The sequence below is a fragment of the Phaethon aethereus genome (assembly GCF_964289735.1).
Source record: "Phaethon aethereus genome assembly, chromosome: 25".
Lineage (NCBI taxonomy): Eukaryota > Metazoa > Chordata > Aves > Phaethontiformes > Phaethontidae > Phaethon > Phaethon aethereus.
The window spans coordinates 4,740,996-4,758,418 of record NC_138601.1 but is presented as its reverse complement, the minus strand read 5'-3'; the positions used below and the strand labels follow the sequence as shown (position 1 = coordinate 4,758,418).

The 17,423-nt window shown below is 51.6% G+C and overlaps 1 protein-coding gene across 2 annotated transcripts in view; it reads left to right on the top strand.

Moving 5' to 3' along the window:
- IGF2BP1 (insulin like growth factor 2 mRNA binding protein 1) overlaps nucleotides 1-17,423 on the top strand; it is a 30,671-nt gene that overhangs the window by 1,318 nt on the left and 11,930 nt on the right. For both annotated transcript variants that reach the window (XM_082010484.1, XM_082010483.1), the window contains exon 2: nucleotides 397-457. In XM_082010484.1, the coding sequence (XP_081866610.1) occupies nucleotides 397-457 (61 nt within the window). The remainder of the gene's footprint in view (nucleotides 1-396; nucleotides 458-17,423) is intronic.

Below are 17,423 nucleotides of genomic sequence, written 5' to 3'. Positions count from 1 at the left end.
TGGAGTTACAATTTTTGAGCCTTTTAATGGGGGGAAGGAAATCTGCCCGAAGGACTTCTTTCAGGCATTAAACAAGGCGGAATTAAATAAAGGCGAAGAATTGGTTTCCAAGTATTATTCCTCATTTTCTTTCGCTCAAAACGGGATGAACTAAGGAATTAAATATTCCTAAGGAACATTGTCCAGACAGCTAACTCACCACTCCCTCCCACCGCTTCCCATTTGAAGCCAGTCTTATATTTAATAAAATGCACTTGTAAAGGAATCGGAAAATGTATTTGTGTGTAGTTGGTCGTAATTTGAATTAAATCGTGAGGTTTCACGTGATAGTATGTTATCCAAAGCTTTCTGACCACTCCACCCAGATTTTAAAAAACAGACACATTTTGTTTTTAGGGAAAGTGGAGCTTCATGGAAAACAGCTAGAGATTGAACATTCAGTACCTAAAAAGCAAAGGTAATACAGTGTTTTAATTTCTTTTTTTTAATAATTAAAAAAAAAAGATCCTGTTTGGGGGGGGGGGATTAACGTAAGATAAAGGACGTGAAAAAATTAATATGTGCATGTGCAATTAGAGATGTCGGTGATTTGGCTTTAGATACGTTCCCCAGTGAGACGAGAGGCAGTTTTGAGGATCAAGGTTTAATGCCTCTTTTTTTTTTAAAAAAGAAAACTTTCTCTGCAAGCATGTTTTTTGTTGGGTTTTTTGTTTGTTGGTTTTTTTTTTAAAGAAATGGTTAAACAATTATCCAGCAGCTTGCCCAAGGTGGTGGATGTCTGAAGCGTTTTGGGTTGGGATTTTCAAACTTGTGGCACTGGAAGAATTTCCCAGCCTTGCTCAGCTCCTCTGCTGTGAAATGGGCGAAATCTTTTGTTTTCCAAGAGAACTGTGAAATTAAAAAAAAAAAAATTAAAAAAGATTTACAGAAGTGAAATTTGCTGGGATTTGATGGTGAGGACTTAAAGAAAGAAAAAAAGAAAACAACCATGGTGCTGGTCTCACCGTGCCATGCTGGGGAGGGATTTAAAACCCAGCAAGCGCGGGGCGCTGGCCTAGCTCCTGCCCACCGGTGACTTTTGTTTTGGGGCAAGAACTGCGTTTCTTGGTGATTTCCATCTACCTGCCAAGCGGCTTCGCCCGCCGCCGCCGGCCTTGCCCAGCCCGGCCCTCTCCATCTTCTTGGCCCTTTGTTGTTGCGCGCCGGGCTGGCGTGCAGGACGCCGGAGCAGCCCCACACACCGCGCTCCCCAGCCCCGCTGGGGCTTATATATGAAATATAGAGAGTATTTTTTTTTTTTTTTTTTTTTTTTTGCAGAGATGACCCCCCCCCCCCCCCCTTAGCACAAGGAGAGGCCGCCTGGGCCGAGGGCGAGTTAGTCCCCAACCCTAAATAGTCCACGTTGGATCGTGCAGCCCAAAACCCGCGTCGGCCACGTGACGAGGCGGTTACTTCAACGCCCGGGCGCGGAGGGAGGAGGCGAAGCCAACTCTTCCTCCCCAAACTCTCCCGGTTCCTTCGTCTCTCGACGAACCCCTTGGTTGAGTGGTGGGAACCCATTTTTTGAGGGTCACCCCCTTGGCCTCGCTTCGATGGGGGGGTGGCTGCCAAACTTTGCAGCCCTGGCTACCACAGAGCGGGCGCCCCCGGCAGGGGTTGATCCCAAAGGCCAAAAAAAAAAAAAAAAAAAAAAAAAATCAGAAAAAATCAGGGAAAAAAATCAATTTAGTAATTTCCTAGCCAAGATTTTTTTATTATTATTATTTTTTTTTTTTTTAGCACCTCGTGGCGGGGTGATCGATGGTGCTCGTTACGGCGCTGGGTGACGGGCTGTGGCTTAAATATCAGTGAGCGAAGGGGTGTTATCGGAAAGGCAATTACGCTACGGAGAGTAACGTCATAACACTCCAACCCCCCCCCCTCTATTTTCTTTTTTTTCCCTAGTGCTGCTGGATAACCGATGGGTGGGGGGGGGGAAGCAGATTTCGGCTGCAAATTCCCTGAAAATGGGAATATTTCTCTGGCGCCTGTAATTCGGAGAAATGCGGGGGGGGAAACTTTACAAGAGGTGGAGGGAAGGCTGGTTTGCGTTTCTCCTGGATCTCCCTAAAACGTGCTGTGCCTCGCATTTAGCCGCTAACCCCATTTTGAGGGGCTGGGGGGAGGTTAAAATGACCCCCCCCCCCCCTCCCGGGTGCCGCTTTTAAAGCGACAGGAGCCGCTTTGGCCGCGGGGGGGGGGTCCCGCAGCGGCCGCCGTTACTTTGTCTCACTTTGGGGAAGTAGTTTGTGTTTCTGGGTCGGAAAAAGGCAACTTTTTGGCAGCCGCTTGTAAACTTGGCAGGTTGTTCGCCCCAAAAGAGCTTTTGGGGGTAGTTTGGTGTATTTGGCTGCTCCTCGCCCTGGATAAGGGCTGAGATGATGGGGGGGGGGGGCTGCCTCAAGGGCGACTTAATTATTTTTTTTTTCTTTTCTCCTTTCTGCTTGTTTTTAAGACTGGATTTTCCAGTTTAAAGGCACATAGAACAGGAAATGGTTAATTAAGTGTGAGCAGCGAGGACAAAATCAGATGGTTTGGTGGGATCTAAACCAACCAACCTCCCCCTCACCCCCCAAACCTGATACTAATTCCCACCCCCCTCTTTAGAAATGTGGGAAAACAAGTCATGAGCACTGGTGCCCTTCCTAGCTAATTTATAAAATAAAAAAAAAAAAGAAGTTGGCTTTTTGGTTGTGTTTTCTCGTTGCAAGTGCAAATAGGAATGCTCAGGAAAACTGATTTGGGTGTTTTTAGAAATGAATGTGGCCGGTGAAATTGCGTGTTGTAAATAAATCTTTCCTGCTGGTGTAGTTCCTTCTTTAAAAATCTCTCCTGTCCCTAAACCCGTCACAGAAACTAATTAAAAAATGCTGTGTGTGTTAATATGGCACAAGAAAGAGTGACTGGTGTGTGTAGCTGCTGCACCAAAATACCCCAGAAGGATAAACTGATTTAGAGTTGTTTAATTACAGTGATTTTTCAAATAACACTTAAAGCTGCAAATTATGTTAATCATCATGGGGAACCATTTTAACGAAATATTTTAGAAGTATTAGACTGTAAAGAAAAGTCATTGCTGATAAATATGTCGTTTCATCAAAAAAACTGATCTTTAAAGTTAGTTTAGATTTGTTTAAAGGATCTCGTTGCTGTTCGGGAGTTATTTTTTTCTTCAACTTTGCTGAAAGAAAAACTTGGAGAAACTTAAGAGGATTTAAAAAAAAAAATCTTAAAAAATTGTGTGCTTTTTCCTTCAGAAGGTTAAAAAGGAAAAGATTCTTTAAGGAAAAAAACAAACGCAGTTTTCCTATTTAAGAGGAAGGATTGGTTCGGGGGGGTTGGAACTGGGAAGCTGAAAAGCCGAAAGAATGAATGAATGAAGAGAGGAGGGGTGAGGGGGGAAAAAAGTGAATCCATCAAGCAGACATTCCAAATATGAGGAATGTGGAAGTGAGTCGACCAGAGAGAATGAAACCAAGTAATTGGGGGGGAAGAGGGACTTGGGTTGATAACAGCCCATAGACTTAAAACTAAAAGAGTGTTTTTAAGTAGAGGTCACGCACAAGCAAGTTGCAGGTTTAGAGGGTCCGTGTGCTCCTGAGCAGAGGTGGGAATTATTAGATGTTGTTAATGACGTGAAGATTTAGTGTAGTGCGTAGAAATGGATGGAGAAATCTTAAAATTGCCTTTTTTTCGGGCGGGTCTTTGTTTCAAATGGATCTTTACACACCGGAGAACTGTTCCCTTTGCTGCGCGTAACGGTGCAATTAATTGTTCGTAACAAAATGTTTTAAAATCTTTCGATAACGGCGAGTGTGATGTCTTTGTTTGTCAGTATTAATCAAAAACGTGCCTTTCTCCCTCCTGAGGTTTGGATTCTCTTGAACTGAAAAAAGTTTGCTAGTTCTTTTCCATTAAAATAAAGGCACGGTCTTGAATGCTGAGACAAAATATGCTTTTAATCCAGTCTTAAGATCATTCTCTTCCCCTTAAAGCAGGTCTGGTTTATAAATTACAGTATCATTAAAATAAAATGAGCAACGCCCTTGTTTAGAGCAGCGCTTGGAGGTGGGAAGGCAGGATGAGTGCTCCTCTCTGAGGGTGCTGAGTTTAAATGGGATTTGGTTTGCTACTAGTTTTTTGATTACCAAAAAGGGCAGTAATCTGGAGTTGTTCTTCGCTTTATTTTTGTGAACCCCCAGCTCTGAGCTGAGAGCTCTCTGCTACTGATTTTACACCTCTGAGAGCTGTAGTTGTTTGGAAATTAATACGTTTTCGTCATTTCCAGTTAGAAAAACTAGAAATAATTTGTCATTAAATTAGTCATTAATAAATTGTCAGTAAGTTTCATCCATGAAGTTTAAAGCTGAGGTAATTTAATCAATTTTAACACACCTGGGAGGGAGAATATATTTACCAATTTACAGCCTGATGTGAGAGAAGTGCCTTTATTTCCACGTAGGAAGCATAACTGGTAAATACGTCCAAGAAATTGTAATTTAACCATAAACTTCATAGCCTCAAGTTTTGAACCTGTAGAAGACAGAACGTGTCCTGCGTAGATGCCCTTTGTTAAGAGTTTGGTTTTAAAAATTTTTGACTTTTAAAGGAAAGAATAAATTGAATTGCCTAGAGAACCTCGGTGGCAATTGCGAGCGCTGAATCCACTTCTCCAGTTGAATTTGTTTCTGTCTTTGCCTTTTAGGTTAAAAAACAAGCAGACAGAGATATGGCTCAGGGAAGTTGGGGTTAAAGTACTCGCTTTGAAAATTGAGACCTTTCAGAATTTAGGGGGAAAAAAAAAAAAGGAGGTTTCTACCCCCCTCAGCCCAAGCCCCCAGCGATGTTAATGTTTTCCAGAGTTACTGGGAGGGTTTGGGGAGAGTTCAGGCTGCTCGGGATGGCCCAGGCTTGGCCCAGGGGTTTGCAGCTCCAGGCTGGAGCAGGAGGAAACATCTCCAGCCCTTTTCCCTGCCGGGGTTACCGGCTCCAGCCCCCGCCTTCCCGCAGCCTCTGGAGTTGCTGGGTTTTAGGAGTGGAAGGTGCCTCCCTCGATGCAGGTGGAAGGTGTGGGGGTTTTGGGGTTTTTTTTTCCTGCTTCTTTGAATGATGCCGCTGGTCCTGTAAAGGAGTTTTGGTGGGGAGAAGTGGGGACCTAAAACAAATGTTTTGGGAAGCCCCCAGGGAATGTTGGTGTCTCCCTCTTCCCAAAAATTAAGGAAGGAAGTAGGAGAAAGCTGGAAAATTGAGGAGCCTGAAACCTGAAGGTTGCAGGTGTCTTCTGGAAAAAAGGTTTTTAAAGAGGTGGCAGAGACTTTTTCTGGTTTTTTGTTTGTTTTTGCGTGCGTTTTGTTTCTTCTTCCACCAGAGAGGCGCTTCTCAAAAGTTTTTAGGTGAAAACCCTCGTTTTCACCGTGACCGGAGACGTTTAAAAACTTAAGCCAGGATGTGCGCTCCGAAATCAGCCACCTGCGAGAAGCGCCGACGGCTGCCTCTCCGCCTTCGTGGGCGAGCGGGATGGACCCCGAAAAACGCGGGCGGGGAGGGCAGGAGCCGGCAGAAGTGGTTCGCAAGGTCTCCCGTCCTCCTCGCCGCCCGGCTCCTCGCTGCCCGACGGGTTTGAGCCTTTGTGCACCTTTCAGGTCTTATTCTGCCCGGTTTGAAGCGTGGGGATGATCCCGGAGGATCGTGCACTGAGCACCCGGTGGGGTAAAAAAAATGCATTTGCCCAGCAAAGCTTAAGAAAATTAAGAAAAGACGTGGCACGGGAGAAAAACACATCAGTGGCGGGGCTGATGCCCTACACCGTCCTGCAGCGGGAGCGTTGCAGAGGCGGTTACGGAATAGTCTGCTCACCAGGAAAAGTCTTTCTTAATCCGTTATTTTAGGAAACGAGAAGCCCGGACCCACGGGGGTGTTCGCTCCAGAGGTGCGGGGTGTTTTATCCCGGCTGCCTTCCCAGTCTGCTCGTTACCCATAAACATGCAGACCCTGCGGGGAGCTCAGCTCGGAAATCTTTGCTGGGGTTTACCTGAAAATTGCACGTTTATCCCGGGGTTGTGGAGCCGGGGGGATCGCGGGGGTCTCGGCTGGAAGGTTTTCCTTGTTTCTGCGAGAGTCACTGGGGGGGTGGTGTCCATGCATCTCCGTCCCTCCATCCTTGCGTGTTTTCTGGAGAACGACGACATGTTCTGCCCAGGTGGCATCGAGACCCGTGTCCCTGCAGCAGGGACGGGCTGGGGGAACGCTGGGGTTGGCCAAGGTGACCTTGGGAGGTCCCTCCCCACCCGAGTCCTGCCCTGAGCCGGGGCGGATGTCTCGGACCAAAGCAGGCTGGAGGCTTTCCACCACTCGTGCCCCGGTAGTGCCCCTGTGAAGCTGCGGGAAAGTTGATGTAAGGTGGTGTTTTAAGCCGGTTTTCTTAAAACCGGTGTGAGATTTCTGCTTGTGATGGAATAACCCGCTGGAGGGGTGTGGAAACCAGTTCCCCATCGGTTTACGTCCAATGTCCATAGCCTGCTCTTGAAGATGCTGGAGCAGTCTTCATGGGCTTAAGTACATAGATTTAAAAGAAAAAAATCATGCTTTAATTGAAACCTGCTTGATTTTCTCCTCTGGACAGACTGAGCAATGGGTGGGGCTTTCTGGAAAGGGTCTCGTGAGGGTTGGGGTCCTGCAGCCCATTTCTGGCTCCTGCCAGCCCTTCCCGTGGGGGACGCTGCCCGGCCCTTGTCCCCTTCCCTGAGGTTTGGCTTCGTTTTAGGAATGCCTGAAGCGAAGCCGGCTGCTTTCGGTATCGCTGCAGCTTTGGGGCGTCTGTTTGGAGGGGCAGCTTTGGGGTACCCGGGTGGTCTGCGTATGTTGGGAAGCGCTTTTGGGAAACCGTTCGTCCTCCCTGTGCCGTTGCCTGGGGTCGAGCCTGCTCCGGCTGCCTTTAGAGCCCTTGCATGGGAGCTTCCCCAAGGAGGTTAATAAAACCCGAAGAGCCGGGGGAGCAGTTTATTGCGATTCTGGCTGGAGGCGAGGGGCCAGGAGCTGGCGGAGCTTGGCGGGAGGCAGCGGGGACGTCGCTGGGGATGGTGCCGGGGACGGGATGGCAGCAGCTGGGAGGCACCGCCCGGGCAGCGGCACCGGGGCGAGAGCATCCCTGCTCTGCTCCCACCTCCCGATGCGAGAGAGCAGGGGAGCGCAGCCTTCCCCTCGCGGAGGGGGGGAAGAGAGAAAATAAACAAACATAAAAAATCTGTCCATCCGTCTCGGAGGAGCCCTCGCGATCCGTCAGGAAATGGGTCATTTATTTTATTGTAATTGACACTTGGGAGCCCTGACATGGCCGGAGCTGAAATTTCACACTTTTCTGGCTACTGTAATTGAGCAAACCGGTTTAAAAAAAAAAAAATACAACCCTAATCCGCGGGCACCCCTGGCAGAACTAGGTCCAGGCTTTATTTTTAAGAGTAACCCACCAGGTTGAGTTTAAGATGCTATGAACACCGTCCGCCTATAATAAAAGCAGCAGCCGCCGCCCCGCGCACCAGGAACCGCCGGGAGCTGGCAGGGCTCCACGCAGCGCGCGGCGAGATGCAAATCCCGCACGGTCCGGGGGTATTGCGATGTGTAAACAGCACTTGAGATTACAGGGAAATTGATTTGCACAAAAGGGAGAAAGGTTTGACTCCGGCGAAGGTCCCGCTGTAGAGTTTCCTTTTTTACAAAGTTAAAAGCAGAGATCCTGGGGAACAGCCTCCCGGACCAGAGTGTAAAAGAGACAGGAGAATGGTGATCTAGAGCCAAATAAAAGGGAAGAGAATAATAATAATAATAATAATAATAATAATAAAAAAAAGGCTCTCGGGGCCAGATTTTCACCCACAATTGGAGCCAGATTTTTCCAACTTGCATTTAAGCGTCTAAATAAAAGCTCCGTTTTCAGAAGCGATTAGCGCCTGATGTGCTGAGCGCCCTTGAAAAATCTGACTGTCGGGATTCCGTCTTATTTCTCAAGATTTGGATCCGCCAGCTGACGCCCGGGAGGTTTCGGCAGTTACTGGCCTCCCTGGGTCCTGCCCCTTTGCCCCCCGACGGAGGCGGCTGCCGCCCCGGAGGAGGGGGTGGATGCGGGGGGCACAAGCTGGCGGGTCCGGAGGAGTTCCTCGTCCCTCTGCTTCTCGGCTCTTGGGCACGTGGAGAGCCGTCGCGCTCGGTCCTCGTGGCCAAAGGCTTGTCAAACGGTTCGGGAATTTCGGGGGCGCGCACGGGCCGGGGCTCGGGAGCTGCGGAGGAGGCGCAGGATAAGGGGCACGGAGCACGGCGAGGCGGGGATGGAGCGGCGCCGGGGATGCTCCGTTCTCCCTCCTGGCTCTACGCTTCCGCTGGCGTTTCTCACCTGGCTTTGCTTAAACTCCCGAGCGATCCAACGCTGTGGGTTCGGACCTTCTGAGTGTGTGGCATGCAGAGAACTACCCGCAATTAAATTATATCGGCGTTAAGGTGTCACAAGCCGCGGCAGCGTTTACCCGCGAGGTGTCGGGAAAGGCGCATCCTCGACAGCATCGCTACCGGCTTGGGACGAGCTCTGGGCTTCTGCCTTCTAGCCAGGACTATCAATCTTCTCCAAATTATTCCTTGGTTATTACTGGTCACATCCAAGCAGACTCGATCGCCCGAGTGGGTAGTCGTGTGTGTGTATACACGCACATATATATATGGGTATATATGTTCCCTTTGCTATAGAAGACATTCACGCGTGTTTTGTGATGTCCTGCAGTTCAAGCCTCCGGCGTAAAAGTATTTACAGACAAATTGACCAAACGAGCAAAGACTGAAAGAAAATTGTGTCCTCTAAGGAAGAAGAGCTTGTGGCTGCTCTAGGCTTTATGGAGTTGTTTGTTGGGGTATAATTTCATGAGAAGCCAAGAGCCTCGTATAAATGTTGTGCTTTTAGGCTCGGATTCACAAGGCTCCTAAGGACGCCCTTTTAAACAGGGAAGCCATCCTTTTGAAGTTAATGGGGCTGCCTCAATGGTAAAATGAGGCATGTGCTGAATTTGAGCCTAAGTATACAACTTTATATGAACTTTATATAGTCATTGTTTAGCGCTCAGTTACAGCTGAACTAATAACGCAACAAATTTCTCTGACATCTGTAGCCTCTGCTCGCTCGTGGCAGAGACGCAAAGTGGCTGAGACTTTTATATGTCATACGTGTTGGGGGGGAAGAGGATATTTGTGACTTTTTGGAAGCCAGGGCTTGAATGAAGAGCTTCCCCCGGTGAGCCTTTATCTGCTCTGTGATACTGGTCCTGTGCCTTGCTGGCTGCACACCCCTGCGTGCCTGGCATGAATATTTGCACAGCGCAAATTTGATATTTGGTTCCCCCGAATACTTGTTCGCGCGACTTTGAAAGCTGCCTTCTGCCGCGGCTTGCGCCAGTAAGACTTGGCGATGCGCACGTTTGTGGAAGGCAGACAGGAGAGAGGGCACGAACGCGTCGGAGGGGAATTCGCTTAGGAAAAAATCCAGATCAGATATTCAGACAGCTTTGTGCTGGATTTCCCTAATGGTGCATTGAATTTATTTGGTGTGTGTTTGTCGGGCTGGCTTTTCGTGTCGCCTGTGCCAAAGCAGCGGTGGGTTTAAATGGCTTTGCTTCGGCATGGCTATTTACTCCGCAATGAGGTGAGTCGCAGGGGAGTGGAAAAGCCCCATCTTTGCTGTTTTCCAGCTCCTGCTCTGTCCTACCTGAGCCTCAACCTTCACCTTTTCTTCTCTTGTTCATGACCCCTTGGCTAAAAAAGCCCAACCCCTAACGAACGAACGCGGGACCTCTTCCTCCGTCTGGAAACTTTACGGCTCCTCTGCTGCTGGTCCGGCTCCGGCGGGACGAAGGGCGCAGCCGGGGGGTTTAACCCTCTCCCAAAGCCGAGTAGATGCCTGAGGAGGAGCACGGCCGTATCCGCGCTGGCTTCCTCAGTCGGGCTGCCCGAGGTGCGCTGGCATCTTTCTGCCTGTCCCCGAAGGGTGATTTCTGTGGGCTCTGCATGACAAACCTGAATTTCTCATTTATCAATGAAAACACTACGTTGCATTTTCTTAGAAGAGTTGTGCTTTGCCCTTACTTCCTTTCTGAAGAGGAAACGCAAGAGAAAGCGAGTCTGGCTTCAACCACATTTGGTGAAGAACTCGGTTTTATTCAAAGTTTACGCTGGGAATGAAGAAGGAGGAAAAAAAAGCCTCACTTGTACTTTTTCATCTCGGTTAGCTTCTTCTCTTTACCTTCCCCTAGGCAGAAGAACGGAAGCATTTTGATTTCACTTGCAGTTTTCAGTGGAAAAAACATCGCAGCTTTACCGCAGCTGGGGCTCAGGTCCCTGTGTCGTCCTCGCCCGCGCTGCTGCGAGGGCTGGAAGGGGCTTCGGGGGCTCCTGTCTGGGATCTGGGCTGGGATCTGCGCCTGCCGTGATGAGGACAAGCGTGGGGCTCGCAGCCCGGGCTGCCGGAGGTCCGAACTCCCCCCCCCCGCCACCTTCCCACCCGAACTGGGAGGACTGGCGGCTCTGAGTACGGCGTCGCGGGTTTTAACTTGAGTTTTGGCAAGAAGGGTCTCCGCCCTTGAATTAAGTTCGTAAGATAGTACAATCTGTGTTGTAACTTCTGGACTCTCCCTTTATGAGTCCGCTTTGATCTCGGCGGGCTTGTCTGCGTGCAGTCGCTGCACTGGTTCAACCTGATTTGGCTTGAAGCAGGCTGGGTGCCGCGGGCACGCGGCCCCGCGCAGAGCCCCTCTCACGGCCGTTTTTTGACGCAGCCGTATCCGACAGACCGGTACCCGCCAGGTCCGCGGAGCCGTGCCGCGCTCCGGCGCGGTAACGTCGCGGCGGAGCGGCCCTCAAAGCCGCCGGTCCCCGCGCCGCCGCTGACGTCGCAAACCGTTGTTTCCTCTTCCTCCCTCGCGCCGGCGCTGCCGTCTGCTTGTGCATCTGGAGTTGCCGGGGCCCCGAATCCTCGCAGCTCTCCTCGGTCTTAACGGAGCCCTCCCCATTTCCCCGGCCCGAAGCACGCCCAGCCTGCGGAGTTTGGAAGGTCTCCAGTACGAGGCCGATACCCCACTGTCCGGCGCGGCTGGAAATACAGAATAAAAAGATGGCCCCGGCCGCTTTCTGTAGGCAAAATGATACGAAACGTATCGGAGTGGCACTTGTTAATCACCCTGGTAATGGCGCTTAATTATGGAGAAGTTAGGGTGGTCTCAGACCCACCCGAGAGCACGTGCTGGCAGGGTTTGGGGCTCCCACGGGTGCTGGCTGCGGCGGAGCTGCCCGCAGCTTCCCTTGGCCGCAATGCCTGAACTCATCTCAAAGCGTCCCCAGCCCCTAAGCGCCATCAGAGCCACTGGAAACCAGTTAGAAAGGCGTGCCCGGCACTGGCGGAGGGCAGAGGTGCCCTCTCGTGGCAAAGAGAAGTGGGTGAGAGGTTCATGGGTGGCACCCAGCCCCATCCTCAGCACCCTAACGAAGGCGGTAATGAAGGGTGGGGGTCGCGGTGGCCATGCTATGGGTTTCACCCCATCCCAGCTTTTATTTCATGCACTGTTGGATTTGGGGGAGGATGACAGAAGACCCGGTGGACTGAGACATCTGCGCTGGTGGCTGATGTCGTAGCTCCTGGAGGCAAGTGGCTGAGTGAGAATCCACACGTGGGACCTTTTCTACTCAAAGTTGGCCCCGGTGGGTGAAGGGAGATGCTCTGAAATGTGCAGAACGCACCAAAACGCAGAATATACTTTATCTTGTGTGTGCTTTTATTCAGGTGTTTATAGCGGTGTCGGGGGTGGAGGGAAGCTAGCAGCCGCGTGGAGTTGGCAGCGCTCCCTTCGACGCTTTGAGGACACGCAGATGACGCTGTGCGGTCCCGCGCCCGGCTGCCTTAGAGCTTGTTGCGTTGTGCTGCGCTCTGAAGCGATGATCTTGGAAGTGCTTTGAGGTCCGCGGGTAAAAGACGGGGTAAGGAACAAGTCCTACTTCTTCTGCATCCCCTCCACATGTAAAGGTCTGCAAGAAAATTTGCCTTTAAACTTCTCATTTGTTGGCGTGTTCATAGTCCAGCCCGTGCCAGCTGGGGGGTCGGGTTTGGTTAAGGTCCGTTTGAGAATTGAAATCGTAGAATTTTCTGAAGGGATGAAAGTCTCCCAAGGCGTCTCGCTGGCTGCAGTGGGACCGAGCTGCCCCGTGGCGGGGAGGGCACTGGTGTGTTACCCGCCACCCGTTCGTCAGAGGCGGCGTGTCCCGTGGGGGTTTGGGGTTGGGTTGCTGGTTGTGGCAACCCACAGAGTTTCGCTGGGCTTGGCTTTGGGGCATGTTCAGAGCATCGGAAAGAGCTTTTCAATACGTGGCAACCTGCCAGCAAATTAGACTGGAAAGATAATGCAAAATGGATGCATTGTATAAAACTCATCCATCTTTCCTCTCTATTACTTATTGTTAAACTTGTCCTGTCCGCAGATACTTGATGTATTGACTTTGGCAAGGACTAACTGCAGAAGTTTGGGGGCTGATTAGAGTCTTCCTCTGGGCAAGTTGAGGATAAGGGTTTTTGAGATTTCCTTGAGATTTCTTGCATCTTCTGGAGCACCGAGGTATTGGCTCCTCTCGGAAGTTGGCGCTTAGCTGGGTGGATGTGGCGCGTGCTCCATGCCAGCATCATCTACGCGGGATCGGTGGGGAAAATGAGGAGTGGAAAGGTAGCGCCGGGGTTTGATAGAGGAGGGTATATAAGACGGAGCTTTTTTTCCCAGCTTTGGGCATCCACCAGCCCCTTCCCTCTGCACCCGAGGTGCAGCAGCTCTTCTAGAAACAGGAATGAGTCCTCCGAGGCTTTCGAGGGGATGCTCATGGACAACTCATTCTCGGCGGCTCCCTGACAAAATCTCATCAATTATTAGGCGTGATTCTCCTTGTACAAAGGGGTTCTGAAAAAGAGCTAATGGGGAGAAACCAATTAGACAGATTCATTAGCACACGATCAGATTCTGGTTGCTGAGATGATTGATAGAAAGGATTAATCAGGTCATGCTTGCTTGCCAGAGGTAACGACTAGCCAAGGCGAGTGGGTCTGTAGGAGACTCTTGTGTGGATGACGTGTTTCTCCGAAATCCCGCGGCTGGTTCACTTCTGTGTCCCTCCAACTGCAAGGAGCCAAATGTCTTTGTTGGCTTGGCCTGATCTCCTCAGGAGGGGCCTCTTGGGTCGTTTCTCTTCAAGGGATGAGCCTGTTTTTTTTTGTCTGCTTTTCTTTCTGCTACTGCTGCTTTCATCTTGTCATTATATATATTTGCATATTTCTTTCTCAGCCTCCTCTTCCTTTTATTCCATCCCCAAATCTCTTCCCGTCAGCCACCCTGCAGCTCTGGCTTTGCCATTGCACAGGCGCAGCTGGGACTCTCCTCTCTTGCCTTGGCCACGTCCCCCGGTCAACAGCAACCACTGGCCACGGAGGCTTTTCACCGGTGTGTGGTTGTAGAGAAGCTGTTTCTTCGTGAAGATTTAGGATACGAGGGCAAGCAGGTCACTGGGGCTGGAAGGAAGGAGGATAGCAGCTCGAAATAACACGAGACGCTTTTAGAAGAAAGGGTGTTAGAGTTTAAGAGTTTGTTGCACTGATGACGTTGAGTTGAGGTCTGGTGGGAGAAGGTCTTTGGGAGGCGGGGGATGGTTCTCTGGGAGACTTTTGCTTTTTCTTTGCAGGGGATACAGAAAAGTCATTGTTCAAATTGGTGTTTCTCAAGTAGGCTGCAAGCTGGGTCCCTTTTCAGGACAAGAAAAGGGATGCTCTTCTCCTTTCCTATTCCATCCTTCCTGGATCCTGCTCAGTTATAGCACATTTGGGGGCTTTTTCATGGCATTCTACCCACTTTTTTTTTCCTTGCTCTGTTGGACTATACTTGTCCCATATCACAGCCCAGGTCGTAATTCAGATCTACCTCAATCAGGTCAAGCCAGGCTTCGAAGCAAGGGGCACAAGAGGGGTACGGGGGGCCTGGGCGATGCTGCAGTGGGGGGACTGGTGATGGGGAGCGGCATCGCCAGGAGAGGACAGTGCTGACCTTAACTCTGACTGAAAAATTCAGTGCTGTGAAAAATGCCCTTAATTTAGGGTTCACCCCCCAACCATTTAGGAAATGCTAGCCCAGAGCTACGTTTTTTGACTTATATACTCAGATTGAATATTCTTGATGTTTGACGCGGCGGCATTAATGCTCAAAACCAACGCGATGCTTCCGAATCTCAGACCTCTGGTTTTAGGCTCTTTGCAAACTCAAGGGAGAACTTTTCCGTGGTTCCTCCCCATTCCCACATTGAGGTTTTTCTTCCGAACCACAAAGGCTCTGAAAATTCAGCCTGGACCTGTGGTACCCGCGTGAGGAGCTGGGTCGGGAGGTCTGGATTCAGAAAAAAATTCAAATATTTGTCTCGAGCCTTAGTAATGCTGCATTTGGAGGAGTTAGGATTGCTGGCCTTGCTTGAGCATCATCTGGTGAATTTGGTATATGATTATTTTTTTTTTTTTCCCTGCCTTGCATGAGCACTTCGCTGCCGAGAGGTCCACATGTTGGTGGGTTTAATAGTACAACAACTGACCGGCCGGTGGAGAAGCAGAGAGATGTGTTGGCTTGGATGGTGATGCGAGAGGTGGCAAATCACGGGTGAAGTGGCTAAATCCCGGAGACAGATCGCGTCCGAGCGGGCGGACGACGCTGGGTTGTGCTCAGAGGTGTGGTAGGGATCTGCTGCGGGCTTCCAGGTACCTCCTTTTTTGTGCGTTTTGTTTCCTTGTTGATGAAGGGAGTATAGGGGTAATATTCCTGTTTCATGGAGGTGCTGGCGAATTGAAAACCTACCAATTTATAAGGGAAAAGCGAGTAATTTCAGCTACAACTTTTCTCCGAGTCCCCCTGGCAACGTTTGTGTCTTAGCAACCACATTTTCCTATTTAAAAATGTTTAAAACGTTAAAAAACAACAACACCACCACATTAAGCACAGGATTAAGTGCTTTCCTGAATCAAAGCCTAACTAGATAAATGAAATGCTGTTAATTGAATCAGGGATGCACTGTGTTTTCACCCCCCAAATTTGCATAACATTTGCATTTGATTGAAAAGCCATCGTTAACGTTGTTCAGTTCTAGTAGGTCCCCCCACGTCTCTGGCTTTGGCTGACCTCCTCCTGCCCCGAGGAGTTGCGTAGATGGTTTTGGTAGGAGATGGCCAGGATGGGGATGATGCTTGGGGTTGGGGAGAGCCCGGAGCTTGGCTCCGCCATCAGCGCTTGGTCCTTCAGCGTCTCGGTGCCGTTGGTCACCGCTCTGTTGAGAAATACATGGTGGGGGTCCAGGGTATAAGGGATATAAGGGAGATGCCGTAGCCGACATCCCACGGGAAGCGTGCCTGGCGTGTGCGCGGCCCCGGGGAGCCTGCAGAGCCCCCAAAGATGAGCCTTGTAGAGCATCGTGCTCCGGCACTGCAGGCGGTTGTGAGTGTCCCTTCCCCGCGGGTCACGGGGACGCCGTTCGGGGCTAAACGCTTAAAGGCAATAGTTGGGGTGACCTGAGCATCCTGCACCCTCCGTCCTCCTCTCCTCCCCGCGCCCACCCCAGAACCCTCCGGCGATGTTCAGGGCTGAATCCTGCCGGTAAAATAAGGCCAGTCCTCTGGCGAGCCCCTTCCTGCGCCGCGAGGCGCCGCGTGCCACGGGGCAGGGGAAGGAGGCACATCCACGGGGTGCGATGGCCGTACCCCACGCTCCGCCGCCGACCTGCGGGCGCAGCGATGCTCCTCGCCGACGGCCCCTCCGGCTTTTCTGCGCCGGGGGACGGAGCAGCTCTCGTCTCGGCTGGGACCTGCGGCCGAAACTTTAGCAGGAGGAGGTGGCAGCGGGTCTTGCTGGGGCTCCTCGCCGGAGGCAGGGACGTGCCTGATGCGGCGAGGGTCGTCTCTGCCCTCCTCCGAAGCGTCGCCTCGAAAACCCCGCGCAGGGCTCGTGCGAATCGGAGGGGAGCCCTGGAGCGAGGACGGGCTGCGCCGGCGCTGCTTTGCCGTCTCCGCCGGCGCGCGGCGGCCAGCCCCAGCCTCCCGCTGGCCCCTGGCCAGGCTGCCTGCTCCCGACTGGCTAGTGCCCCTTTCTTGGGTCCCTGCCACCGCCGCCGCTGTGCCAGCCCACTCCAGGGAATTACCGGCAGGTTCTTAATTAAGCGGGAGGCTCTGGCCGCCCTCTCGAAGGCCAATCGCTGGGGATGCGTCCAGGGGTGAGAGAAGAGGGATCCTGATGGCTGAATTTGCGCTTGGGTGTTCCCCAGTGAGATTTAAAAATGAAAAACCAAACCAAAAAAAAAAACCCCCAACCCCCAAACCTAATTTGGGATTCTTCATGATGATCCCGCCCGCCTTGGTGATCAGGGCTTTCTGAGCCGGTTGCAGCGGGCACCAGCCCGTCCGTGCTGCCGAGGTGCCGCGGGATGCTCCGAGGATGCGTCTGCCGACGCGGCACCGAGCGCCAGCGATGCCGTGCGGGCTGGGAGGGCTGTGGGTGCAGTAGGGACACGGGGCGGTTTCCAGCTGGCTCGGGGGCTGTCAGAGACCGTCAGCGGGTGTTTTCCGAACGGCCGGGGCTTTTCTTTGCTGCCACTTTTTCCTGTTTCACCCCGGTTTCTCCCTTCTGGAGAAGAGGTTCCTCCTGGTTCGCTCGGGGTTCGACTCGTGCGTTATCAGCGGGCACAGCGCGGGAGGGCGAGAAATCTCCGCGGTACCTGGATATTGCAGGATCCTCCACGGCACTTTGTCTCGTTGCTTTTCGCCCCGGTGAAGTTTAATCTGTCGGCGTGTTGAGCTCTTTAAGGGGCTGGTTGAAGGAAAACCCGAGGAAAGCCTTTGGTGGAGCAGATCTTGGTGCTTCCGCTGCTCGGGGGTAACAAGGGACCGATGCGAGGTGCTCCTTTGTGGTGTGGCTCCGTGACGTGGGTGCCATCGCAGCCTCCTGTCACAGTCCGGTCGCACCAGGGTGTGTGGTTTTCTTCCCAGCGAGCCCAGTCCACGGCTGAGGAGGGTTTACCGAGGGCATCGAGATTTCTGAGGTCTGGCTTTGCCTCCCGGTTCCGCAGGAGAGCCAGCAGATCCGCACGGGGCTGCCGGGCGCGTTGGCAGATTGTCGAGGGCTGAAGGATGGACGTAGCGGGATGCTAAAATCCCGTTATCCCAGATCGCACCGCCGGCGCAGAGCAGGAGGAGGGCGATGCTGGGGTCCATCCCTGGGACCCACGGTTCCTCTCCCCTTACGGCCCTGCAGCTGTTTGCCCTCTTCTTTCCTCCCCCATTTAAATAAATAAAATTA